Here is a 24,166-nt window from a genome sequence, read left to right as displayed (position 1 = left end):
TAAAAAAAAATTAAATGTTAACAATCTTGATTTAAAAAAATAAAATAACAAAAACGTAGATAAGAGGGGCTTTGAGTACAATTATCTCCCCATCCTTTATAACGTATTGTCCAAAGTTTCAGTAGTTAAAAGGTCATCACTCATTTCAGAGTTTCATATTTTTAATATCTTTTGCAGAGAACTTTTAGATATGAATATATCTCGTGGCAATGTTTAGCAATTTTGTTTTTGGTTTTACTTCTATTCTTTTTTACTATTCAGGCCAAACTTAATTAAATTTAGTACTTTTAATTAAAATGGTGTAACAGAGTTTTTCTAAGATGACCTCTATGACTGCAAATTAGCAAATGTCAAATAATGTTTATGAAACACTGGAGGAAATTATCTTTGATGACAGGATTTAGAGTTACTATTCAAATATATTTTTATTTTCCTGCATTAATTTATTTTAAAAGTATGGAACATTTTATGAAACCAGCAAAGTTGTAATTCTTCACTACAAAAAGATTAAACGAAATAAAGTATACTGGAATGAATCCCAGAAGTTGGGCTCAGCAAGGACATTTATTTAAAAACCCTCAGAGACATCCATTAGAAACTTGCATTTGTTTAGCAAGCACTTTTTAAACTCCTACTGTGTTACCGAACGGGAAGAAACATGATTAAAAACTAGTTTAGGTCAACGACCTAACTTGAGGAACTCACGTTTTAGTTAAACATTTAGGAAAAATGTGAGAAATTTATAACAGAAAAAAGTGGTTAAGAAGGAATACATATCATTAAACAGTTTTCAAAAATATTCACAATCCATCTCTTAAAAAACTCCACAGGGAGGTTTTTTAAAATATATAAAGTGATTTTTATTTTATTTTTTTCCATTATAGCTGGTTTACAGTGTTCTGTCAATTTTCTACTGTACAGTATGGTGACCCAGTTACATTTACATATATATATTCTTTTTTCTCAGATTATCATGCTCCATCATAAGTGACTAGATATAGTTCCCAGTGCTACACAGCAGGATCTCATTGCTAATACATTCCAAAGGCAACAGTCTGCATCTATAGGGGAGATTTTAAACAAGTTTTATCCTTTGCTAAGATAAGGATAAAGGACATTAAAACAACTGATTAGGGATGAAAACCATGTACTTCAAACTCCATTTTTAGCCTATACCTACCATACATCGCACCAGATGTGGGCTCTACTGCCTGGTTATTTGGTGGTCTAATTCTATACTAATTTTATAGCCCTATGACAATAAAAGGGCCCTAGTAGATGTTATTACCATTTGCTGTCATGCAAGTCAAAAAATACCTTCTACCATGCATGATTCAGAAACAGGAGAGGGACCAACACAGTCTTGTTTCTTTTTTACTATATAGCATCATCAGAGAAATACTCTTTGCATCCATAATGTTTTTTCAAGTGCACTCACTCATGGTAACTCATGTTACCATGTCTACTCAGCCAGAGGGCTACTCAGAGAAATATTCTGATAAGTTTCATACATAAACCTGGCTAAGAATAAACAAAGACAAAAAAATGAAACAAACAAGCAAAAAAATCTGTCAAAAGCAATTAGCGAGGGGGAGGGGGAGGGAGTGGGATGAATGAGGAGCTTGGGGTTAATAGATGCAGACTATTGGTTAACAGATGCAGACTACTGTCTCTGGAATGGATTAGCAAATGAGATCCTGCTGTGCAGCACTGGGAACTATGTCTGGTCACTTATGACGGAGCATGATAATGTGAGAAAATAGAATGTGTACATGTATGTGTAATTGGGTCACCGTGCTGTACAGTAGAAAACTGATGGAACACTCTAAACCAGCTATGATGGAAAAAAATTAAAATCATGATATAAAAAATAAAAAAAGCAATTAGTTCCCATGCAGAGTGATACATTTCTCATAAGAATTTTAAGATCACCATCAGAACTAGAACGACTGAGGGAACCGAAGCTCAGTTATTTCCTAAGCCTCTCTAGGGAAGCTGGCATATAAAGGAAGCTGAGGAAGTCTGTAGTGTGTCCCTCACAGCAGAGTCCTCAGGGAAACACACTGGGGTTCACTGTGCTCTGAGCTACACATATTTGGATTCCAGAACCCAGGTGAAACCTGTACCTCAGACAGGGTGAACATTCTGCAACTGACAAATGAAATAAAATTGCCAAAGACCAAAAGGAAGCACTCAGAGACAATCAGAGGTATTTTACGTCCTACTAGGAAAATCTCACAATGGGAATCAAAATTTAGACTCAGAGCCTAAAGTCTGATTTGGACTGGATTTAGTTTCATAATTATTAATTTAAGTTAGAACAGACTTACCGTATTTGTTTGAATTCAGAACGATTTCAACACTCTAGGAATTATATAGTTACTTCTACTAGAGAAGGCAAAGTTCAAACCACATTTCTGAAACTGCGTGAATTAGATGTCTAACTAATGGGAGAAACAGATGATTCCCTGTCTGGCTGGCTGAGGGATGTCAGGTGAGCTCATCTCTCTTTGCATTAGTTCTGCAGCTATATGTTGGTTCAACAAAGAATGACCTTCCCCAAGAGCACAGGATCATTCTTACTCAATGATATATAAGTAACTGCCCTACTGTGCTAAAACCTACAGATGTCTCATTCATCTGGACAAACTTAATAGTCATTCTGTTACTTAACAGTAATTCATCTGAAACCTATTCAATAACTACTAAATAAAAGGGATGGAAGGGGTGCAAAAGGTACTACAAAGATGGATGGGAATTAACAACTTAATGGCAAGGAAGAGAGTAAAATGTAGATAAATATGCTTTATGGAATACTAATCACTATCCTGATTCTAAAATGCTTCATAGTACAGAAAATCTTTTACTATGTAAGATTCCTAAGTTCAAAGAACATCAAAAACATTACTTTCCAAAAAAGACATGAGATACTATCTAGAGATAGTTACATTTACATGGTTATATGTCTTGTTTTGTTTTTTTCCTTCTACATTTTCACTTTTCACTTTATATTGCTGGACATAACTTAGAGGCTTATTAAGTACTACCGATTTCATTTGCACAAAATAAGCCACTAGGAGTTTTTTGCTTTTTGTTTTTTTTTTTTTTTTTTTTTTTGGCCATGCCCACAGAATATGGAAGTTCCAGGCCAGGAATAAAACCCGTGCCATAGCATCGACCCACGCCGCTGCAGTTACAATGCCAGATCCTTAACCTGCTAGTGCCACAAGGACCTCCAAGTACTGTTTTCAGCCACTTTCCAGGTTAACTTAGTCACTGACAGCTCCTTCCTAGTAATCACCTTCAGTTTATTTTTGACAGATTTTTACCTTAGTTGACTTATTTTAAATCGCACCTTCTTGCTCTGATTTTATAGGATAGGCCAGGAAATCTTTCAGTTGCCAGCTCTCCTACATATAACTAGTATATCCACGTTTTAAGACCCATGGCAAGCTCATCATGTCATAGATGCTATACTGCTCCCCACTGGTGCCCACAGGTCTACAACACAGGCTGCGTGACAGACATTCAGAACACCTCCCAAAATAATGGTTCAGATTGTGAAGCTAGCTGTGCCTTGGCTTGTATCTTAGCTGTGTCATTTAAGGACAACCTCCTCAACCCTCAGGGCCTCAGTTTCTTCAGCTGTAAAATACAAATCAATTCTACCATAAATAATTGAAGGACTCAATGAGACGATGTGTCGAAATACCCAGACCGCTACATTACACATGGGCAGTGAAGAGGATGCCACTTCTCCTTTCCTTCATTAAAACTGCATCATTATTTCTACGACTTGGTAGTCGAAAGCAAGCAAGCAGAACATGGTGAAAAAGAACATGGTGGTCTCCTTTATCGCCTTTAAAATCTGCTAACAAATTAGCTGAAATACCTTTACTGTCCTAACTTTTAAAATACAAGATGTTTAGAGGCATGCAGGACTCCTAGGTTACCACAGAACAGGAGATCCTGATGGAAGACCTGAGCACGTGACAGGATCCTAAGAAAGGGACAAGGTCTTGCTGACCACCAGCCCTGAAGTCAGCAAAGTAAAGAAATGAAAAGGTCCCTTAAATTGTCTTAAACTTATGATATGGCATTGACTTTACTGAGGTTGGTAGCAGACTGTTTTAAACTGAGGGTCACTGACTTTTAAATTACTTAGGGTATCATGATATGTGGGGGAGGGGGCAGGCTTATTGCCATTGTTGCTTTTTTTTTTTTTTAGTATGTTGTTTACATATCACTCACTCTCCCATTATAGTTTTCAATTTCAGAAGCTACTCATATTAAAACACTTTACAATACTCAAAAAACTAGGAGAAAGATGTCAGTATATATGTACACGTGGTTATCCATGAACACATACTCATACATTTTGAGCTAGACGATAAATATGACATGATTTAGGCTTATGAAAAAAAATACGCTATGTTTAAAAAATTTAAAACAAAAATAAATTCTGCTTTCCCAAAGATCTCTTTTGTAAGGCTATCTAAACCCTATTCAAGGATTTTACTGAAACTGCTCCCAGTACTTAACAAAATCCTGGTATACAGTAGGTAATCAATAAACCCTTACTAAAGAAAGAAAGAAATGGGCTAAAATCTTGCTTGAATTTCACAAACAGATAAACCCTGCAAAGAAGAATTACCCTAAGTTGCCAAGAAAGTAAATGGCAGAACCAGTAATAAAGTTCAGGTCAATAAATTTGTACTTTCTACCAACCATTTTCCAAAATGTTACAATGATCCGGGTCATTATCATTACCCTTATGCAGAGATGAAATAACTGAGAGAGGGAAATGAAGCCATTAGGTCCAGACATCCAGCAAGGCGGATTTGGTCTAGAATTTTAATGTTCAGCCTAGGATACGTTTACTTTCCTCTTTTAAATTTCCATATTCCTTTTCCCCCCTCACGCTGCTAAGTCCCCGATAAATGTTATCAGTAAGGAAATCTTTAGAAAAAAATCTGGCACTGACTTGCAAGACCCACTAACGTTGCCTCCTACACTTCTCAGCAATTGTACATGATTTTTCAGACAGGCACCATGGAATATTTCAAGCAGAAAAGATGAAAAACGAGGCAGAGCAGTTTTACTGCAGCAGACTCCGATGACAATGTACTCTCCAGTTCAATGAACTCTTTATAAAAGTTGCATTTTTCCCCTCATACAGTGTATTCCAATAAAGTGAAACCCAGTTACAGGAACAAAACACAGCATGTTAGAATCATGACTTGACAGATAATTACTTGAATATATCATTTTAAATCTCTTATCTTTAACCTCTGCATCATCCAATAATATCATTCACAAATTTTAGCAACACGCTTGAAATCATTCCATTGTAACAGGCTGCCTTATTTGGCCCCCTTTTTGGTTTAGATAAATTGGGAAGATCGTAAAATTTCCTTGTTTAACTATTAAAAAACGTTCTGGGAATTAATTTTCCATCGTTTCATTCAAAAAGATTTAAATCTCTAAAATGTGAAATGTTATAGTCTATTGAACACTCACCTAAACCAGACTTTTTTAATCGTTTTAAGTGCTGACTTGTTTGTTTTCCAGTAGGAGATTTTTGCCCATGTTTCATTTCTTTATCTGAACTGTCTGCTTCACCATTTTTAGATTCAGATCCTAAAAAAGGAAATAGTTATTATGTCATTATCTTCCTCTTGCTGTCCTTGAGAAGAAAAATCTAAAATTGTTTTAAAAACCATAGATATAATCTCCTTTTCTTAAGAGTTAATACACTACCTTTGGCCACCATCTGATTCTTCTACTGGATATAAAGAGAAAAGCCCAATAAATCAATCAAACAGAACAAAAAGCAAGAACAGATGGCCTAATAGTGGAGTCACAAACTCATTCACTATCTGATAGCTTTTAAAAGAAACACTCAGCTCTTTTGTAAAAATACACGAATAAACTTCAACAATACCATGCCACTTGGAGACGATGCAAGACCGAGACAGAAAGATGAAGGATGAGGGGAGGCTTGACGAGAGGGAGCGATCATGCCTTTATTAATAACTTTATGTCGAGGCAGAAACAGCAAACGCAAACATCAGTCTATAATAAATAGAATGGTACGTAGCTGATAAAGTGACAGAAGGTAAATTAGAAGAAAAGGTCAGAGCTGCACTGAGGTGAGAAGAATGTTGCCAGAACACAAAAACTAATAAAGGATTCCTGATTTTGCAGCAGAGGACTGAAAAACAAATTCGCACTCACAGAAGAACGGCTTTTGATGGCATTACACATCAGCATGTGGTCCACCATTAAAGTTCAACATGCAAACAGAAGCCAAAGCAACCACAACAAAAAAATCTACCTAGCAGTATCACACATTTTCTTACATCTACTGACATTAGCAAATGAATCCTTTGGTGATGAACAAGCTGATGCTTTTTTTTCTGTTGTTTAAGAGCAAAATATCTTATTATTTTTGAATCACTGAAAGAGTCAAAGGTATAAAAAAAATGAAATGAAACCTCAAGTGGAAATAGTATTCAGTTTCAGAGAAAATTCATGACATCTCTCTCTCAGTGAGGATGTCTCCTCCAGAAGGAAACTGGCCAAGCATACAATATTTTAGCTTTTTACCTGAAGGCGAATCCGACTGCTCATCAGACACCTTTAATGGTGTCAAAACAACACGAGGAACAGTCTTGTTTACCATCATCGAGACTCCATTTCTTCTCTTCTGCTGCTGCCTCAAAGCCTACAAAACATGATAAAATATAACATGGAAGAATATCGTCAAAATGCTTTCTCATAATTGAATTAAATGATCCACTTGCCCATCATTAGGTAGCATCTCTTAAGAGACTTATTATATTCCAGAGTCACTAATTTGTCAGGACTCTTCATTGTCATCTTCCTGTCATTTTTCCTCAAAAGCATAAAATCAGGCTTTGGCAAATGGTATAAACCTGAGACCATTTTTCGGTTTAATTCTGAAAACAAAGCCTCACTTCAAGGTTTGTTCTACCTGAACAGTATGGCTCGAGAGCCCATGGAATTTTAAGCCATGACTCCCCAGGAAAGTAAATGTAAAATAAATGTTTCGAGACCAGGATAAAAATATATGTGTCTGCACTTCTCTTGCAGGTGCGTCCTCTCCAGTGGGCTGCTCAGTCAATCAAGTTAACACCGAGTGTCATCAGTATGTACAGCAGGTAAGGACTACAGTATTGATGCACTCACTCAGCCGTGGGGAGCGCGGCACAAAATCACTGAACATGGCAGGAATCATTTATTTCTGTGAAGGGAATCAGTCCTAATCTTGGAAACCTTGCAGCACTTGGCTTCTGTCTGCTTGACTTTGGGCATTAACCTTCAGAACACGAACATGATGGCATTCTGGCAAATCCAGAGGGGGGAGAAAAATTGATATGAGAATAAATCTCTCCAAATGGGAGTGCTTTGTGTTTCGTAAATGAATCAACCATGATGATGATAATAGAATAAAAAGACACTGAAAAGTTTTGAAATACAGCTTATCTAGCTGATCATTTTACGCAGAAAATTACCTGTAATAAAAAGGGTCTTAAGCACACACAAGTGAAGAGACGTTACATTCACAGTTCGAGGAAGGCTAAAACTCCTCCAAAGGTTAAAACGCTGACCATGGACAGTCTCAAACTTTTAAATTCCTGGTTTCTGTGGAATTTTTACCAATTTTATAACATCTCAGTTACTTGATTAATGTTCTTTGACCAAGAGTTGTCACAATCTCCTGAAATACTGCATTGACTGTATATTTCCTGCTGACAGAAACGACACCATTTTATTTGCAAAGGGTTTTAGCTGAATGTTCAACTTGTTGATCCCAAGATTTAGCAATCACATAATCACAGATGTGAAAAATTAAATATCATTTAAATGAGAGAATCAGATGGAAAGGCAAGTGGATTGGGAAATCTATTATAAATGATACTATTGCTAATAATAACAGGAAACCTTTTCCCTTCAATTCTTACACTTATTGAGCTTTTACAAAATTCCAAGCTCTGAGGTGGGGTGGGGGTGGGTACAGGGGACATAAGGATAAATAAGATGCTATCCTCCTCACCTAAGCTTGCTGTAAATAATATACCTAACAAGAGCATGTGTGCTATAAAATATTTATGACATTTCTCCTTTCCTTCAACAAGGTGTGTACATAATTGCATAAATCTCTCTAGCCCTGTGTTAAGAACTCCAAGCACTTCATAGACATTAACCTATCAATCCAATAATAAAAGAGAATAAGGCAGCGCAGTACCTTAAATTACAATTAAGCCCATCTTTGCCTACTATGTAAGACTTCACAAAACAATTAAAGCCTATATAAAGTGTGATTAGTTTGTAGGCATCTATCCATCATAGACTTCAACCTCTTCCCTTGGCAATCCAAATAGGCGTCTATTCATTTTATGTCAGGGTGGGGAGGTAATATTTTGGAAAATGTTCATTAAGAAAAAAAAAAGAGATGAAATAATAGGAGGCTTACAAGCTGGAATCATAAAGTCAAAGATGATATGCCTTTTTACAGCATTTGCGGTAAATAATAAAGTAACAAAAATTTTGTCCTCAATTTTTAGAGCTGAGAAGACTCTAGAAAAATCAGTAGCTATACAGAAATAAACTATGATATAAATAATATAATAAAAGAAAAACCCACATCTATTTTGAATTTTAAAGAGGCAAGCTAGGGCCAAAGTAGGGATAAAGGAATGCTTATTGAGCCCATTTTAATGGTCACAGTGGTTTTTTTTTTTTTTTGAATATGTATTTCCAACTCAGAAATTTGAACAATATTTCATGAAACAATATTTTTTTAAAATACTGAGATGCGACACTATGTGCCTGTAGGTAATTAAAATTATGCCTACCATTTACATCATTGTTTTAAGTGTATTAAAAATATACACACTTTTTTGCTTTACTCCTAAAAACAAGCTTTCTATTTTACTCCCAAATAACATGGCTAGGATGAAATCAGGAAAAATTGGGAAGTCTTTGTACTCTGATGCTGGTCATCATGGGAAAGCAGCAGGCTCCTAGGTAAACTCAGAAGTATCAGAACTCAGCTGTCTCGGCGGCATCTTGATCACATTTACTAGATCCATAGCCCTTTCAGGCTAAGTCATTTTAAGCCACCTTCAAGATTCCAATTCCCTTTCTAGAAAGCAGGATTTATTTGACCATGGGCACTGGAGATAGCCTCTAAGCAGATCAAAATGAGGATGGAGGGGAAAAAAACAATATGGACTCAACAGATTCTGGGGTGGTTTGGGCTGGCTCCACACACACACGAGAACGCTAGTACCTATTATGTCCATGAGGCAGGTAGTACAGTGATGCCTCAGTGCAGGGCCTGAACTCTGCAAATAAAGGACCTGGTTGTTCATGGTTTGGTTGGTTAGTTGGCTTTGGTTATGCAGCTACACTTCTGCAACTATGAGCACATCAGCCACTCAACCATGGCTGTGTGTCTCCTTCTCACAATCTCCTGACATATGTGCAATACTTTTCAGAGCACACTGGCTGGGGGAAGCCAATGACCCAGGGGAGGCTGATGAGAGGGAAGGCACATACATAGCCCTTTAGAGGTGGTAGCAATACTCAAGAAAACACAACTGAATTTTTAGGTGAGTTTTCTTGTTTTAAACAATGTTCCAGACAAAACAAAGAGGATTCTGAGCCAAATTCAGCTCGAGGGCACCAATTTTCAGTACCTTCTAAACACCATTCCCAATGTTCCTTACCTCCCCAGTAAATGAGCCTGATCACTGCCCAAGAGAGGTTTTAACCCCCCACCCCTTCTAATGTGCTCACTTGTAGAGGAACAGCGGATGCTGCAGAGTTATCTTAACGACTATGAGGTACAAGACTGGAGAGTCAGAGAAAGATTTAACTAGCTGAGTAATGCTGGGAAATTACTTGGGTAAATGTCCCTGTAAAACAGAGACAATAAGACATTAAGACATTTTAAATAGGAACTCCATGGAGCTATTTTTTTTTATATAGGCTTTGGGGGGTATGGCCAATAGCCATCTGGCCTCCTTTGAGGCTATGTCTAGCACCCCCTTCACAACAGGGCACACCTGCATCCCACTGTTTTTAACTTTGAGCTTTAACTAAAATTTCAAGAGAACAAGAAAATTCCTATTTTACACTACAAATATAATTGAAGTTAAATGCAATTTACCTTGTAATTACCTAATTTTGGGGACCCCAGCCAGGAAAATATACCTCCATGTAACAGATTAAGAAAATAGGATTAGGAAGGCCACTTAGATGCTCAGGAAGATTTGCTTTGCACATGGATATGCGGAAAAGGGAGATTTATTTGTTGTGACAAACTGGGGAGGGGATGGCTTTTTCTATTCCACACCAAAGGTTTTAACTTGTTAGTGGTAGCCCTGTTGATCCATCTGTAACATGTTTTTGCTTTGACATTGACATTCTAAGTCTTACTATATTAGTGTAGATTTATTTTTGGAAGAGGATATCCCGGAAGTACTTCCAACCTCCAGGATATTTCATTGGAGTGCCAATGGAACATCTTATGGAACAATTTTAAATCCTAATTTCAAAACTAGAAAAGAAGCAATATGGAAACTGAAATAAATAAGCAGATGGCAAATGTAAATTCAGTCTACTCTAAAGGGCTGTACCTTCAAGCTGCCCACATGGATAATGACCTCATGCCCAAACTACACAGAATGCACTGAACTTGCCAAGTTTAATACTTCCAAATATTATTCAATATTAAAGAAATTTACAGGCTTAGACTTGAAAATAAACTTATTAAATGAAACCAAAATAACAGAGCTCAAGTTGTAGGAAAGTAAATATCATTACCACACATCAAATTATGGACTTGGAGAACAGACTTGTGGTTGCCAAGGGGAGGGGGAGGGAGTGGGATGGATTGGGAGTTTGGGATTAATAGATGCAAACTATTGCTTTTGTAATGGATTAACAATGAGATCCTGCTGTGTAGCACTGAGAAATATGTCTAGTCACTTATGATGAAGCATGATAATGGGAGATAAAATAACGTACACATGTATATGTAACTGGGTCACCATGCTGTACAGAAAAAAAAATTTGTATTGGGGAAATAACAATTAAAATAAATAAATACTCTCTCGAGATAAGTTTAAAAAAAATTACAATTCTAGCTTTAAGAGAAAAGAAAGAAATCAGAAGATGCTGAGCAAGCATGCCATCCTCCAGACATGTATCACAATAGTTTCTTGTAAAAAGAGACGGAAAACCTTTAGAGGAACATTTTATTTTTAAAACAAAGTTTGAGATAACTGTGAAAATAATTTCCACTCCAAAGAAAAATAAAATAAGATCTAAAACCAGAGGCTTCTATGTTAACTTGGAATTTGCATAAATAAGTAATACCTCCCTTGTTTTAATAAAGAATACCAACAATGTAACTTAAGAATGCACCGGATGCAATAAGCCCTTTCTGAAAAATCTGAAAATACCGCATGCTGTGAATGCTAAAATGATGAGAAATACACACATATGAAACAGCTGGCTCTGTCAGCCACCAAAAACAGGCATTGTTGCTAGTACGCTAAATGTCAACACCCACATCCAGAAAGTGCTATCATGCAACATAACCTTTTGAATTTCACAGTATTGGTCAAACATATAAAGCAAAAGCAAAATACCCAGGGATATGTCTGCTTTGCAATACGAAGAGGGAAAAGGATCTGCAACTTCATGAATAAATTCCACCACCCTAAATTAATAATGAAGTCAAAGAAACCAACAGAAACAACACAGAAAGGTTCTGTTCTCTACCATGTTACTTCCCAAAACAGACCCCATCCCTTTTTGATCTTTTAATTCTTCTGTTTAGAAACTTCCAAGATTTAATTCTTCTTAATTATTCTTCCTTGAAACTCAAAAGCTAATCATTTCACAATTTTTAGGATCATGACAGCTAAAATACTAGGCAGAAAGACAACAGAGGAACACGGTAATCAACAATCTGCTATTCTTCAGAGGTTTCTGAATATGCATATGTGAATATCCTATTCAGAAAAATAACTACTGAAATAACAATATATTACTCATGCAATTATACCCAACATATGATGTTAACTAATGTGATAATTAGAAAAAATTAAAACGATCCAAATATTTGAAGCAATGAGAATGCTCTATGCCAATAGCCAAAAGGCATTATAGCCTCCATGTTGTCCAGCCTGTAATTACACTGCAACCAACAGCAGTGCAAAGGAAAAGCATCCATCCTCTGTAAGAACTTGCTTTGGATTGGGGTGGGGCTTCAGAGTTAGGAAATTATGCCTGGCTTATTTTACATGAGATTTGTTTTAAATTATTTTTTTTCACAATACCTATGCTTATGTTACTTAATAGCTTATGGCTACCGGGGTTTGTTTCTGGTTTTTTTGCCTACTTCTAAGAATTTACACTGGACAATGTATAGTTGAATTACTAAGCCCTACTGACTCAGAATGTACTTCAGTAAAATGACAAAAGCTAATGTATTTGAGTTCCTCCCTTTAATACATGGTAATACTGAACATGAGCAGTCTTTGTTGGGAAATAATATTCTTTTTATTATTTATTTTTTCTTTTTCAGCCATAGGCCATACCCATCACATATGGAAGTTCTGAGGCCAGGGATTTTAAATTGTAGCAACCTCAGCAAATCTGCAGGGATCAGATTCAGGGATCGAATCTGAGCTGCACCTGCAGCCTATGCCACAGCTGCAGCAACACCAGATCCTTACCCCATTGTGCCATAATGGGGACTCCTAGGAAATAATATTCTTTTTGTTTGTGTGTCTTTTTAGGACCACACCCGTGGCATAGGAAAGTTCTCAGGCTAGGGGCTCAAGAGGAGTTGTAGCTGCTAGCCCATGCCACAGCCACAGCAATGCTAGATCTGAGGCATGTCTGCAACCTACACTGCAGCTCAAGGCAATGCCAGATCCTTAACCTACTGAGTGAGGCCAGGAATTAAACCGGCATCCTCATGGATACAAGTTGGATTTGTTACCACTGAGCCACCACAAGAACTCCCGGGAAATAATATTCTTAATGACTATGCTATATTGCTTTCCTTCCATTATACAAATTCTCAAGAATGTAGATTTCTGTGGATAATGTCAAAAATTCATCTGTTCTATTATATAGCATATGCTGAAAGGAACTATTGGTTAAGAGGGCAGGACCTACAACTGTGATTCTGAGTTCAAATGTCATCTCCCAGATTTACTCACTGGCCAATCTTGAGCAAGTTTTCTAAATCTTGTGGGCAGAAGCTCCTCTGGCTTCTCATTTGAAAAATATTTTAAAGGATTACTTTAAAAGATGTATATGAGGACTAAACGGCATAGTGCCTATTAAATGCAGAGCATAATGTCTAGAATTCAGAAAAGCAAATGACAGCTAATGTAACTGTTATTAGGGTCATTCAGCTGGCCGTAACCTTCATGAGATTATGATTTGTCTCTATATGCATACACACAAGACATATTCACAACCACAGAACACATATACATTGAAATATGTGGATATATAGACACATAAAGAATTCTACATGGTCACAGCCATTCAACTATAAAAAAGAAAAGAAAACTGCCGATTTGCTGAGGTTGCTACAATTTAAAATGCCACAAGTTCAGTCAATTTTTGAAATGCTGTCTTAAGAAATTCAGCAATTACAGGGAATCTGGGCAAAATTCTGCAAGAACAGCTTTTCTTTCAAATGTATTTCCAATATGAATTTTGATTACTAATCAAACATTAACATATCTACTATTAAATTGTTCCATATTATCTGAGTAATCTGTTACTTGGTTGTACAAAAGGAAGTTTTAAGAAATTAATAAATAGCTCTGTTAGGACATTAAGAAACATACAGGACAGGTTTCTTAAAACAAGGCTTAGACCCTAATCAAGGAAGTGGCACTTCCCTTGAACATATTTTCTAAAGCACAACAAAACAAAAATACCCCACTGACTCAGTTATGTAATGTTTTAGAAATTGTAAAAAAACAAACAAAAAGTTCAAAGACTATGAAACTGAAATAAAGAAAGTGAAAAATGATGAGAAATGACAATACAGAGTCTTGAATGTTTGTCTTTACATTCACACACAGGAAGACTTCAGTGTATACACTTTCTAAATCACTGCTTTTCAGAAGTTTGAGTTTCATTTATGACTGCATCTGTGTTTCTTAAATCTACAGGTACCAGCATCTGGTTTTGCAACTTTTGTTCCATCCTGGTTAGTATCCCAGTACCTGCATCCTATCTGCCACCTGAATCAGCCTTTGGCCAGGCTTCCCTACCATCACCCATCCTTTATGCCATTAATTTAAAAAGGATCTCAATGCTGAATTCAGTTTTGTTCGTTGGCATCTAAACATCCACCAGAGCAATGATACGAAGGGCAAGCTCGCTCAAGATTATCTGACCTCTATAGGATATAATGCTGTCACTACCTTAAATATAACATCTATGAATGGAAACACTGCAATTCCAATTAATACAGAATTATTAATAAGTAACAGAATTCAGTACAGAAATGTTAAGTTTCTTTCCTAAGTTTCCTTGTTTGAACTAGAGGAGGAGGTGTAGACATTCTAAGTTTACCAGATTGGATGTGATGATTAAGTAGCTTTTCAAGTGGGTGGGCCTTCAAAACTTTTTAAACTTTAAAAACATGGTTTCTCTTTCCTTGTTATAAATATATCACTAGAATGACACCTCAATTCCTCGCCTGGGTGAGGGTCAGCAAGGGGTGAAGTGGAGGTGGCTGTCACAGAAGGATAAAAATAAAACATATGAGGAAAGTCAAACAAGGGAAAACCACGAGTTCAGGGTTAAATATGTGAGCTTCACATTCATTGATACTATTACTATTACAATTGTGTAATGTCCCCCTCTAACCAAAGCATCTCTTCCTTTTTCTTCTGGGCATTTTCGGCATTTCTGGGGTGGAGCAATAGCTGACATTTACAGAGTGATGATTCTGAGCGAGGCATTCAGGCTAAAACAGGCTTCTAATACGTCACCTCACCTAATTCTCAGAGCACTCTCAGGTCAAAGGTACTATTATTTTCCACATCTTCTGGGGGAGGAATTTAAGATTCAGAGAAAGAAAGTGGCTTGCCCAGAGTCACAGAGTGAGGAGCAAGAACTGAAACCAGGGTATGTCAGAGCTCAAAGCCCAACATTACCACGCCTGCTTCCCACCACCATCTCTGGACAGAAACACCCAAGTCAAGACCGCTTACCTAATACTGGCACGATACTGCAAAGCTAGCCTCCACTAAGCACCAAACATGCTAATGGATTGTCTAGATATAAGTGAGTCCTGGTTGCTATTTTTCTTACGTATAACGTAGCACATTTTAAGAACAAGAAAGAAATTACATTTATTTCTAATGTCAACCATCAGAAAAACATAAATAGAGGCCATAAATAGACCACAGAGACCTTCTTTTCAAAATATGCAATTCGTGTACAATCCCAATATGTCTATCATCAATCACATACACACACAATCTTAATATAAATTTCATATACTTCTGAGCACATTTTTCCCTCTTCTATCTGACATCAGAGTTCTCAGCCAAGCCGCTCCTAGTTTTTAGCACAGATTAAAGTCAGTGTTTTGAATGTTAGGGGAGTAGCTGAATGTGGAACACCTCTGTGGCTTTCTGAGGACTATGTTCTTATTTATTTTACTTTCTCTGCATAACCTCCCTCATCTTAAGCAGGCAGAACTGAAGGCCAAGGGAGAGATGCCAGCTACCTTACCTGTTTGAGGGCCTTTTTGGTGTGCTGCTGGAAGGAAGACACTAGCTTGCTCTGCACTGCAGTGTTGGTAAGGCTCGCCTCGCGAGTGGAAGATGCTTCATCAGTTACCTGCTTTGCACACACTAGAAACAGAGAGAAAATGATATTACTAATTTGAATTCCTTTTTTTATATTCACCATAATTAACTCACTCAGAGCTTTTCTCCAATTGAAAATGGAATCCGAAAATAAAGCAAAAGAGCACAGTAAAAAGAAGAGTCTCTAGATTTGAAAGAATTTCAAAGATGGGATCATTTAATAACTGTGTGGCCAAGGTTACATTTAACCTCTCTAAACCTCGATTTCCTTACCCACTAATTGATGGTAATTTTATGTCATGGGGCTATTGTGTGGACATAAAAAAGAACACAATGTCTGTCTGAAGAGTTGGGAGCCAGTTCTTTCTGGAGCTGAAGGGACAGACTGGACAATGCATAGTATTCTGAAGAGACAACCTAAATTAATGAAATTGTTTTCAATCTACCAATCTCGGAGGAATTATGATTTTCCTATTTCTATAGAATCAGTGGCCTACGGGGGCGTGTTTGTCCTTTCCAACCGGCCAAGGCACATAGCATGGAGGAGGCAAAATGAAATCTGAGATGCTTGGTGTCCACCGAAGACAATTATTTTCAAGAAAATTGTATCCTCTGCAGATTATAACATGATCTGCCCATTTTTGCCAGTCAAACTTTCCAGCCACCTGGTCTACAGAAGTCAAGCCCCCTATCACTTTCTGCTCTGTTGACACCTGTGCTGGAGCTCCAGTGCTAATATCCATCCTCTTCCAACATTCCACCCGGGGGACTGGGTTTAACACTGGAGGGACTTTGGCAGCTGCACAGACACAGGCCTTTCCTGTGTACACGAGGGGAGGGGAGGTCATTTGGAAAATCAGAGTGAAGAAGCACTACGGTTAGTGGCAGAACAGAGGCATACGCTAAAGGCAGGAGGCAAGAGGAAGTTAGGCGGAAGAAAATAACTTGAGAACATATTGTAAAAGCTCAAAATAAGACTTCTTAAGGGCACCAGGGTTCACGCTAATCCAAGAAAATTTTCCAAGGAACAGTAACTGGGGGAGGATTCTGATCTGAATTTTAAAGGAAGGTGGAGGAATAAAAAACTATTCTAGTCAAAAATGGAAGCCTATGGGAGTCCCCTGGTGGCTCAGGGGGTTAAGGACCCAGCATTGCTGCTGTGGCTCAGGTAACTGCTGTGGTTCAAGTTTGATCCTTGGCCTGGGAACTTCCACATGCCATGGGTACAACCAGGAAAAAAAAAAAAAGAAGCCGATGTCTGTGGAAGTGTCAAGTGCTGTTTTAGATAGACTCCAGCTCCTACTCTCTAAGAATGAAAATGTGGTTCATGAAAGAGAACGTTTGGAAAAAAGTTAATCGTTTTAATAACAAAAAAGTAATCCAGAAGCCAAAATGAGCACTTTTTGGAAGGTAAAATAATTGTTATTAATGTCAGGAGTTTGATATGTGATTGCATTTCATCCTTAGAGCTTCCTTGTGAGATGGAAATGTATGATCTCCATATTGGAGAGAGAAAACCAGAGCTGAGAAAGGGTCAGTAATTTGCCCATGGTCACACAGCCAGAGAAACTTCAGAGCTGGGATCCAAGGCTGGGTGCATAATTTTCCACTTAACATATCTGGTCTCAAAGCCAAGAACTAATGCAAAAGATTTAATGTCTAAAGAAGTTTAATTTATTTGTGTCACGTTGGAGGTACTGAGACAGGAAGTTAATAAGGACACAGGGAACAAGAAATTTACCCCTGACATGAGAAAATAGAGTGATTGGTCCAGGAAACATTAAGGTTGAGGTAGCAAAAGGATTTTCCCAGTGAGAGCAGTCTTTGAGTTAAAGATCAGGTAACTTTTTGATACAATATGACATTTTCCTTTAAAACAGTCTAAATGTTCTAGTTAAGAAACATTTTATAATACTGCTTCCATAAGCCATGGCTCCTGGTTTCTCTCCTTGAAGTCATCACTGGAGTAATTTGTAATACTTCGCCAAAGCTTACTTAACAAGAGATATTAGAAATAATCATCAGTTTACATTCTAAAGACAAATTTATTTTTGAGCTGATTATGTAGATGGCCTTTTCAATGTTCTGGAGCTGCTATGAAGTGTGACAAACTGGAGAGGTAAGAGTAAGGCATCAGACAGGATATATAAACCCAAGTGAACAGACCTAAATGGATGTAATGTAAGCCCAGCCAGAAGTCAAGTGTACATTAGCAAATACGTTTTATTACTTTCACATTCTTAGGGTAGTGTCTCCACCTAGAAAAACAGAAACTTAATGGTAGTTAAGAAGGATAACCAAATACAGTATGTGGATTTTAGGGAATTTGTAGAACATATGCTTCTGCCTCCTGGGCATCTAAGCAAATTTATCAATTTTCTCAGGAAATAATTTTATTCATAAGTGTTTCAAAGGTAAACTTCAATGCAGCAGGATCAAAAACAACAAATCCTGAATCAGTGGAGATGTAATTAAAGCCTTATGTCCCCATATTTTCTGACTGCTACAATAAGCAGTATACAATCAGCTGTCATCCCCCAAGGATAGCAGATATCTAAATTACAACTTGCTCTATTTCTTCCTGACTAGGAAGCCACAGGGTATTGTGATGTCTCTTTTTCAGTATCAGCAAATACGCTGTACAGAGTTTTTTAAGTTCACTATTGCACTGTGTTAATAGTGAATCACATAAATTTACATACAGTGTTTCCAAAAGAGAGATTTGGTTCAGTTTACAGCTTATAATTTCAGTGGGAAGTCAGGACAATAAAACTGAAACAGCATCAAAAAATACTATGAAGTTTTTTCTCGAGATGATTCATTTTCCTTTAACTCAACTCTGTTTTGCCTTTTCTTACATTCCATCTAGGCCCAAGTGAAGCATCATGAGAATTCTTTTACAACACAGTCATTTTACTCCCCAATTTCCTCTTTCTAGACTTGGTCCCATTTCTTGAGGTAAAACCATTTTCATCCAGTTATTTATTCCTGATAAAATAATTATAGAAATGTAAAGGAAGTATAATAGGAAATAAAATCTATAAGTGAGTGTTCCTTTGGATTTAAAAAAAAAAAAAACTTATTTTTAAGTGAAAAAATTCAAGAGTAAAAAAGGGTAGGACACAATGTAATGCATCCCTAGGCTTCAGTGTGTGTGTGCTTGTGCGTGTGTGTGGACAATGTAGACCCTAAACTTGGGCATATAATTGACTTGATTCATTCTTCTTCCATGTATCTGATGAGGGTGGGTGAATCTAAAAAACATTCACTAGGTAGATAGAGCAGCAGTTAAATATATTCTTGCAGATTCACATTCTGATAAAACACAGTTTTCACTTTTACTTATCCTTGCAGCTTTCTTAGCAGATGTCATAAATAAATAATACAAGGCTTATTTTAAACAGTTGCCTGACTATTTATCTAAGAGCCTGAGTTTGGTCTCTGAAATATAAGCCAAAGAAAAATTAATGTTAAAGAAAGGACCAGGGGAAATCCTCTGTATGTGAAATTACAACAGGAGCCAGGAAACTGAAGAATTAGGACAGATGTTTTATCCAATAAATATCTAACACTGACAAGCAGCTTAGAAAATGATATCTTCTTGGCATTCAAACAGACTAGGAGCTTTTCTCCCCCCTAACTGTGCACTGGCACCATCACAAAATGAATACCAGGATTTTATACCTGGAAACCCCATAAGACTGCCTGCCCTTTTCATAGCTGGACAAACAAAAGACAAGAAAATATTTTTTTAAGGGTATAGAAATATTATTTCCATCTATGTTTTGCTTGCCTGCCAAAAGTAGGCAAGTTGAAAACATAGTTAAAAGCTAATCTGCTAGTTTTTAATTCAATGGGTTAATGCGATTTTTTTCAGTAGTTGTTGCTCTTCTCTCTCCACTCTCATGCACACTCAGATCCCCAACCCCGCCTCCAAAATGTTCTTCTTAGAAGACTTGGGATCCAAGGGAGATGGAGGATTACAGGTAACCATGAGACAGCCTTGCAGGCTAGAGAAACTGGTGACTGTGTTTCAGCAAGACTGGATTCCAGCCTCCTTCCTCTGAGTCTCCAAGTTGTCCCTCTTTTTCATTCACCACTCAACTTGACAACACAATTGAACTGGAAAATCTGGGATTGAGTTCGTATTTTTTTTTTTAAAATTGGTGCTAGAGAGAAGGTAAGGGTGATATTCCTCCCAAACTAAGAACCAAACCACAGACAGGCATACCGAGGGCTTTGACTTTCAGACCAAGACACAAAGATGGGAGAAGGCAGAATATAATCTTGACCCTGTCTTTACTTCTCCTCTCACTTCTGGTTACCTCCCCAACTCCCACCCTCTCTGATCCAGCCTGTTGAGACCCAGTGGCATCTTCTGAACACACATACTTGCTGTATTTTGTTGTGCTGCTGGCTGTCCTCTTCCACCTTTCTGCCTAGCAAACTCATCTTGATGGACCAAACTCAAATACTTCCCCAAAGGTTTCTCAACTATCCCAGTCCCTAAGGTAGACTTATTCCTCTCCTACCCATGTTTCCTTGGAACTGAGCGCATGAATTGATGCAACCTCTGCAATACTAGTACTTGAGTCTGACTTACCACCCACAGGCTCAGCACCTTGAGGACTTACTTATGTGCAAAGAGAGGCACAGAGCAGTTAATCTACAAATGTTTATTAAACTAAAGGGTCAAATTTGATTTTCATTAAATATATCTAAAATATCTATTTCTAAAGTTAACTGTCAATTACTGTTTTTTATAGGAATTCATAGAAGGGGAAGTCAGCATAGTTTTTTTTATTATGGAAAAGTATCCATAAAAGATACATTTTTAAATTAAAAAAAATTACCCTGAAGTCAATTAGGGAAAATATGAAAACCAAACTACAAAACATCCTATGCAAGTCAGGGAGAAGTCATATGACCTGACACTAAATGTATATAAATTTCCTTCTGCCATCCTTATTCATGGTCTTATTTTAAGAGGAAAGTCACAGTTTGGAGGTTTTGCATGGTAAAATAAAAATAAGTATAATTTAAAAGTCAAAATTAGAAATCACAATGCTTACTTGAAATGGCAGGAGCTGAATGGGGGCAGAACCACAAAACAGCCCAGGATCTGGGCTCAAGACAGTCACTGCAACAAACATATGAATCATTATATGTCCACTAAACCACACACTAAGTAACCGGCTATCTGAGGTACCTGGGGTTCAAAGGGCTAATGGGGGTGGGGAGACAGGCATCCTTTAACCAATTTCATTTTTCGATTCTCCTTCCCTCTACTCCCTTTCTATTTTTGGAATAAACTAGATGCTCTCAAATAAAAACAGTTTTCTATCAAAATGATCCTTATATACACTATAGGCTTAATACAATTTTTATAAATAAAAAAATAAATCAAAAGCCCACAGTATATCAGGGATAATACCATGGCACACTGTTAGAATTCAATCACATTTTTAAAAAGGGCTGCGTCTTAGAAGGAGCTGAATTGTTTATGTAGTAATCATTCATTCAATTGTAAAATTTTCATTGAGTACTTCCCTGTCAAGAACTGCATAAAATGTGGGGGTGGGGGGAACAGTGACTAAGAACTAAGACTTTGAGACCATAAGATTTCTTAAAAATACTATTCTTCCTGAGAATAACCAAGTCTACAAAGACCTAGTGGTGGCAACTAAAACTGGTTTTAAAAGATCAATAAGCAGGTAATTCAAAAGTATTCCCGGATTGGCAAATAATCAAAAAAGCTTATGTTTGGATTGTAAAATGTTCTATGCATCATACTTACATTTGAAATTGCACATATGAGATATTCTGGATATATACAGAAACAAAACACATGCCAAAAACTGTTAAAGATGACTTAATGACAACCAGACAAATTTGACTCCAACTAAATAATTCCAGAACTCCATTTCTTTCAGAGAAAAGACAACTCCTGAATCCTGTTTGGGCCCAGACTATAGAAAACCACCTCTCTCAAAGCATTCCTTATTCTAAGATAGGTATAGGTGTCTAGATTTAAACAATTTCCCTTGTTGCATTAAAAGAAAACATTCAAAGGGTGTGAGAGGCAAGCAATTAAATAGAGAAATAATGGCAAGAAAATAATGGAAGGAGCCATTTTCCCCTAAGAAACTTACAAGGGAGACAGGGTCTAAACACTGTACATATTGACATTAGATAATATTTGAACAATATTGTCTGTGAATAAAATATATCCAATATAACTGAAAGTTTTACTATATTTTATAGCCTGCTTCATTGAGCCAATGAAGTCCTCTTCTTACTCAGATGAGGTCTGCAAAAAAGTAAGCAAAATAAACCAGGAGGAGCAGTGAAGCAGATGATAAGTATACCAGCAATATATAGCCTTAAGAACACTGGAGTTCCCGTCGTGGCTCAGTGGTTAACAAATCAACTACGAACCATGAGGTTGCGGGTTCAGTCCCTGGCCTCGCTCAGTGGGTTAAGGATCTGGGCTGCTGTGGTGTAGGTCACAGACGTGGCTCATATCCTACATTGCTGTGGCTCTGGCTTAGGATGGTGGCTACAGCTCCAGTTGGACCCCTAGCCTGGGAACCTCCATGTGCTGCGGGTGCGGCCCTAAAAAAAAAAAAGAAAAAGAACATGCTCCACAAGATGTAATCATACAGGACAACTTAGTGATTTGGATGGCTGATCTCATGGCTACACATGACCATCATCTGATATCCCAGAACTGGATATCTAGTTCACAGTTTCATCACAATGTCTACAAATGGTACATTACCACTTTGGTTTGCACTAGACAGGACACTGAATCTCCACAGCTAACTAGGAGGAATGGTTTATACACTGAAGGTATAGCTCTGGAATCCCTTCTAATAAGCACCCAACTCATCACCAGGGCAAGTTAGTTATACAAATATCTCTGGATATCCCAAAAAAATATCCTTCTAAACTGAGATGAGAAAGGAGAAACTCATACTAGAAATAAGAATATTTATTAGGAAAAGGATATTCTCTAGGAACCAGCCTTTAGCCACCTAATCCCTTCTACCATAGAACCAATACAGATTCCTCTATCAGAATTATGGGGAGCAAGAACACAATAAAGCTGCCAGGGGGAGGGAGAGGATTAGAAGCTATTTCTCTTCTACTACACAAAATCTGTGATTCTCCACAGTGCATCATGTTCCTGAAACGTCTACACAGAAATACAGCAACCCACCTAGAAAATGAGAAACAGAAAAAGCAGACAGGAAGAATATCATTAAAAGGTTGCTATAGGTGAAGCATAAGTGCTTCATTCACAGGCACCATTACTAATTACTTCAACATATAAAAGAAAAGTGCAGCATACAATAAAGGGAATTAGCTAAACAGATGGTTAACTGTTGCAGAAATGGTTATAAACTGTCACTTTAGAGAAAAAAGAATAGATTATCTGACATCAATTTAAAAAAAAAAAAAACAACTTCACTTTTTTTAAGAGCATGGGTGCTTTGCTCCTTCACACCAATCACAAATCACATCAATTGAAAAGAAATTTGACTAGTCAAGATGAGTAATTGGGGGAATATGTTTTATTTGAGAAGGAGTTTGCTTTTCTCATGAGATCATACTCTTTCCAATCTTTAAATTATGAAGTATTTCTCTCCTAGCACCAAAAAAAAAAAAAAAAAAAAAAATGAGGAAGTATACTTAAATGGGTCACTTTATCTGCACTTAAAGCCTTTTTGTTTTCCTCCTCCATTACTCTGGGCTGTTAAAAGTGACCAAAATCCATTAATACAAGAACAAAGTTCACAGTTCAAGGGGAAATATGTAAGAAAAAGAGGTCCTTAATGGGTAAAAGAGATGGAATATAGTTAGTATCTGCAAGTAATGTTTGAAAGAGCTGGGGTAAGTCACTGGGCCAAGTCAAGATGAAGGGGGTGGGGTCCACACAAAGCCCAGCTGTTCTTCATCATCAGAAAGCAGAAAAAGAGAAAATTGGTTTAATTAAAAGCTCAAGAGATTTCAGCATAAGGAAAAAATTCTTGACTATAAGGGTTATCAAAAACACAGAGACAAATATCAAGGAGGCTATGAGATTCTTATCCCTCTGGGCATTTACTATTAAAGTAATGTCTACTTTAATTGACTTGCTTAAGTAAAATGCTGGCATAAGAGATGATCTGGGCCTGCATGAACTTCTGAAGTCCCTCATATTTCTCATGAACTGTGAAAGCTGTGGGCTGGGATGAAAGAAAGAAGAATGAGAAAGAGTGGGCTGA

At 37.2% G+C, this 24,166-nt stretch overlaps 1 protein-coding gene across 1 annotated transcript in view; it reads right to left on the bottom strand.

Moving 5' to 3' along the window:
• The window catches only part of ASXL3 (additional sex combs like 3, transcriptional regulator), a 184,413-nt gene that overhangs the window by 80,485 nt on the left and 79,762 nt on the right, over positions 1–24,166 (bottom strand). The window contains 3 exon segments of the mRNA XM_021096220.1: positions 5,521–5,640; positions 6,610–6,727; positions 15,820–15,941. Coding sequence (XP_020951879.1) covers positions 5,521–5,640; positions 6,610–6,727; positions 15,820–15,941 — 360 coding nt within the window.

The sequence above is a fragment of the Sus scrofa genome, chromosome 6, assembly GCF_000003025.6.
Source record: "Sus scrofa isolate TJ Tabasco breed Duroc chromosome 6, Sscrofa11.1, whole genome shotgun sequence".
NCBI lineage: Eukaryota > Metazoa > Chordata > Mammalia > Artiodactyla > Suidae > Sus > Sus scrofa.
Note: the sequence above shows the minus strand (reverse complement) of the source record. Positions and strands in the feature narration are given on the sequence as shown.